The 4619-nt window shown below is 36.3% G+C and overlaps 1 protein-coding gene across 4 annotated transcripts; it reads right to left on the bottom strand.

Moving 5' to 3' along the window:
- Window positions 1-366: 366 nt before the first annotated feature.
- On the bottom strand, window positions 367-4200 carry LOC103455065 (serine/threonine-protein kinase AFC2-like). Of its 4 annotated transcripts, XM_008394657.4 has the most exons (11): window positions 3955-4200; window positions 2982-3174; window positions 2598-2778; window positions 2432-2480; window positions 2222-2336; window positions 1861-1955; window positions 1549-1705; window positions 1398-1462; window positions 1210-1307; window positions 1021-1123; window positions 367-895 (listed from the first exon to the last, which is right to left on the bottom strand). In XM_008394657.4, exons 1-11 carry the CDS (start codon window positions 4051-4053, stop codon window positions 749-751), a joined length of 1302 nt encoding a protein of 433 aa, XP_008392879.2. In that variant the 5' UTR covers window positions 4054-4200; the 3' UTR covers window positions 367-748. The 4 variants fall into 4 exon arrangements, with proteins under 4 accessions (XP_008392879.2, XP_028948410.1, XP_070667737.1 ...); XM_029092577.2 differs by lacking the exon at window positions 2982-3174 and having other exon boundaries at window positions 3955-4144; XM_070811636.1 differs by lacking the exons at window positions 2222-2336; window positions 2432-2480 and having other exon boundaries at window positions 3955-4177.
- Window positions 4201-4619: the final 419 nt, after the last annotated feature.

The raw sequence follows: 4619 nt of genomic DNA, 5'->3' as shown, positions 1-4619 counted from the left end.
CTAATAACAATTTAACTTGAACAACTGATTCCTTTCCATGGTAGGAGCTGATTCCTTGGGTACCAAGGAAGGCATTTGGATATATCTTGATTTGCAAGCAAACGCAGTACCGTAAAAAAAAAAAAAAATTAACAAACGATATTATCTACTTAAGAAGGGTTATTAGTAATATAGTTCAAATTTACCTTTGACAAAAATCGAACCTAAAACTTTCACTAATAAGTGGTAGTACTAAATAACTACAATCTCGTATTGATCCAATTAAAAATCATGTGCTGATCTGTTCAAGCAGTTTGATTATATCATCAAAGACAAACATAAATTGGGAATAATACAACTTTTTAGATTAATTTGGGCAAATTTAAATTTATTGGACTAGTAACAAAATATGATTTATTCATAAGAACATTAATATTTTGTGGTTACATAAACGCCAGCAGAAACCAAACCCAGTACAACCGTACAAGGTGCCCAAAACACATCGAACAGGATAATGTAGTAACAAGTTATTTCTTCATTATTCCAAATGTCACTTCTGTACAATGCACAATTGGGTTAGCAGACTTCTACACTACATAAATCAACCGCAGGTACAGCGCAACTCGAATAGCATACGGACGTCCATCAATCGGTAAATAGTAATGTTTGTATTTGGATATCTACAGAAAGTTATTGCCGATACCTATCGCGATTTTGGTGCAGACGCAATGTACACTTCACTCGGCAGGAAGCGCAACCGAGAATAAAATCATCTCCTGAGGCTGTCCTTCGTGAAAAAAGAATGTCGGAGGGCTTCGCGAGCGGAAAGCCTATCCGAGGGGTCGTACCTAAGCAGACCCTGCAAGAGGTGAATAAAGTCCCCGGCGGAATGGTCTACGTGCTGCATTATAAGATTCTGCAAAACGAAAAAATGAGCAACAAAGTTAAAACATTTACGTATTACCAACAACACGAAATCAAGTGGCTCCAACAGTTCATCAAGTAGGCAACAGAAATTCGCAAGGGAAGTTAAATACACACCTGGAGCCGAGGAAGCTTCTGAACAGCTCTGATACTCTCTCTAGAAGCTGCACCCTCTGGCCAATCCAATCTACCCCTTCTAACATACTTCTCAGCATGTCGGCTGTAAATTTCCACGAGAAAGGATAAGCAAGAATTCAACTTCATGCTAAAAATAAATTATGAACAAAAGATATTATGATAACTTACTCTGCTCTTTTCAACATGTGCTGGGGTAGGGAACCAAGTACCCGCTCCATCATGGCGAGGTGCTCCAAATTCTCGTGAGTCTGGAACAAGGCTTCACCCTATACCAAGCAGCACAAGCATCATAAATATGGCTTGTATTATTTACATGAAGATATTGACAACAAAAAGCATATAGTTAGCAGACAAACCGTGCATAACTCCACCAGGATACAACCAATGCTCCATACATCGCAAGGGTAGGTCCATCCCAGCCCTACAAAATCACCGTAAATAATTAAATTTTGTGTACTTACAGGCTTACAGCTCAAAGACATCAGTACGCATTAAGTTCACACCCACCAAGAATAACCTCTGGTGCTCGGTAATGCCGTGTTGATACAATATAGGTTTGATCTTGACGCTCGTAAGTTGTGCTACCAAAATCAATAACTTTAATAGCACTCGACTTTGGTACTCTCTTAAAATAGGAGCTATCTTTGGGTGATCGAGATGAGCTCTGCGGTCAGTAATAGATAGAACATTAGAGAATTCACACCAGTAAAAGAAAAAGAGGGAGAGATTAAAAAATAAGAGACGATCAAATGCCCAAGTGTGCTTGAAATCAAATAATTAAGAACAAAACAAAGAAACTTATAAAAAAACAGCAACCACCTTATTGTAATCAGGAACTTTAACATAATCCTGAGAAACAAGGAGTATATTCTCTGGCTTCAAGTCGGTATGAATAAGACGAAGATCATGCATGACTGCATAGAAACCAGAATATCATCAGAAAGCAGGACAACAAGGGAAAAAAAAAATAACCAATCCTATCTTGATTGGTATGCCTATTTACAGGAAAATACTTAAAAGAGCGTATCTCAGCTCATACAGCATTTTTTAATGAAGTTTCAATAGCATTGAAAAAAAATCATAGAACAAATTGATTTATCCCTCTCGACAATGTAACAAAAATATGAAGAAAAGCAATATATATTGATTGAAAGAGACTAGCTTAGGTATAACTACACACATGCTACACATTCCAACAGTTGTCTTCCAATCTCACGGACAAGGTCAATCGGAAATGAGCGGTAATTGTTTTTCTTGAGAAAATCGTATAAGCTTGGTCCAAGCTTCTCAAACACCTGTTAAAACCATTTGAATTCACGAACAAGTTTTAACCCCCAAATTATTTGTGAATTGGGGAAATCAATCCATCACATATTAATCTAATACTTACAATACAGATATGGTTACGATAGTCAAACCAGTTCCGTAATTGCACACAACTGCAAGGAATGAACCCATTTAACAAAGCAACCCAGTAATGCAATAAAGTTTAGGAAAAAGCTTCTTCAAACACTCCATGTCAGTAAAAAAGTTGAAAATTAGAAACAATTACTCACCGATTGCCACCTTTATCATGTTTACCAAGCTGTTGCAGCACTTCGATTTCTATCATTGCTGCTTCGCGATATTTCTTGATGCCACGAACAATTTTTATGGCAACCATTTCCCTTTTTTCTCTGTCCCAGCATTCCAACACCTGACCAAAGGTACCTTCACCCATTTTGCTCTGGATTTTGTCTGAAAAAAGTGAAAACAACAATTAACCTCCACAACTAAAATTGTAAAGTTTGCAAAATACGATACAAAAAAACATTCAAAGAACTGTGCTAGAAAACTGGCCAACACTGATATCCACTGAAACATCAGAAATTCAAGGATTAAATAACCAGACAAAAAAAGTCTAAAAAGAACATAAGATTATGCGTTGATTGTGTAATTACAGCGAGTTGTTAAATTCTCTCCAAGCGAAAACATGTAATGCCCATCTTTGTCATCTTCTCTCCATGGGGGGGAACCATTTCGAGTCACTTCCTTATCAAATAGAGAAATAGTACTGGTCTCTGAGGGTGCCATCAAAGATGCATAGCTTGTCACATTCCCAAGCTCTTGTCCACAAAACATTCCTACCTGAGCCTACACACAGCCATCCATTCATGTACCACTCAACATATTAAGTCAAAATTTTGCCAACCCCAATACTGCATCGCAATCCACACCCTTGGGTCCAATAAGAATCTCTTAAATCATAACAAAAACTAATAGCTTATACGAAAGACGAGAAAACAAATTCTAAATGCAGCTATAAAAATACCACACAACATACGATGGAAAACACTTAACATGACCAACGAATGTAACTGACCGTTCCCAACAACAACACACCTATTAATATTATAATCTTGAATAAATCGAGCTAATTGTCTCTATATCAACTAACCAAAATTTCTACATCAAAAGGGGTTCTATGGATTTGCTAGTTTTACTGACAATACCAGATAAAACTACAGATTCATACGTAATATTTCAAAAACTAATCTTTCTAAGACAAAATTACTAGCCTTAAGAAAATTTTGGAAGAAAACTTTCCACAATTTACGAATAATCAGTTCCTAAATAAATAGATTTTCTGGAAATCGACCTAAAAAAAATCGCAAATCAAATTATTAGAATATATTATATCAGTATATCCATACTACGATCTAAAATCTTGAAGTTTACATTTAACCTTCCAACAAATTTACCAAATTTAATAAATTTTGAGACTTTAATATCAGATCTAAAAGAATACAATACAGAAGATCTACCCAACCATCAAATATAATAGCATTAAACGGGCAAAAATCAAGTTATCGGATAAATCCCACAAAAAAAAAAATTGAATCAGACCTAAAAATTAAAGAACAAGGATAATACCTTTGGGGCCTGAGGAACGTCCCAGCCCAAACGCGCCCTCTTTCGAGGGCGGCGATCCAAGTAAGCGAAAGGAAACTCCGTCACGCGCTCCGTCTCCATGATCGCAGATCGGGAAATCGATGATCTCTGAAAAAAAAATTCAACAAAATTGACGAGATATCGGATGAAATTCGAGAGAGAGAGGCTAAAGTCCAACCCTAATTTTAACCTAACAATAAAGCGTAAGACTGTTCGATTGAAATCTAGCCGTCCACGTGGTGCTTTCTTGTCCACTTGTTTGACCGATCCTTTTGCTATTCCAGCTGATCGAGGGTTTTTATTTGACTGTGGTTATACTTTTGGGTTAGAATTTAACCGTCGTTGAGTTAGCTTTATTTAGCCGCGGAATATTATTTGAGGGAGAGTTGAATATACCCTCGAAAAGTAATCATAGTCAAACTAGAAAAAAATGTGAGAAGTTTCGGGTTCGATGTTTCGAGTTGATGAATTTGTTTGACTATGATCATAGGTAGGGTGAAATCTCTTATAGCCTTTTCGACTTCGAAATAGGTGGATAATTGTGCCTTACCATCAATTATCTTTTTTTTTCATTTGAAAAAAAAAAATTTTAACAAAACATTTCTGATACTATTTACTTTTAACGAAAAACCACATTTTTACTTTTC

Source organism: Malus domestica, chromosome 14, assembly GCF_042453785.1.
Source record: "Malus domestica chromosome 14, GDT2T_hap1".
Taxonomy (NCBI): domain Eukaryota; kingdom Viridiplantae; phylum Streptophyta; class Magnoliopsida; order Rosales; family Rosaceae; genus Malus; species Malus domestica.
The sequence above is the reverse complement of the archived record's forward strand: the minus strand, read 5'-3'. Positions and strand labels throughout refer to the sequence as shown.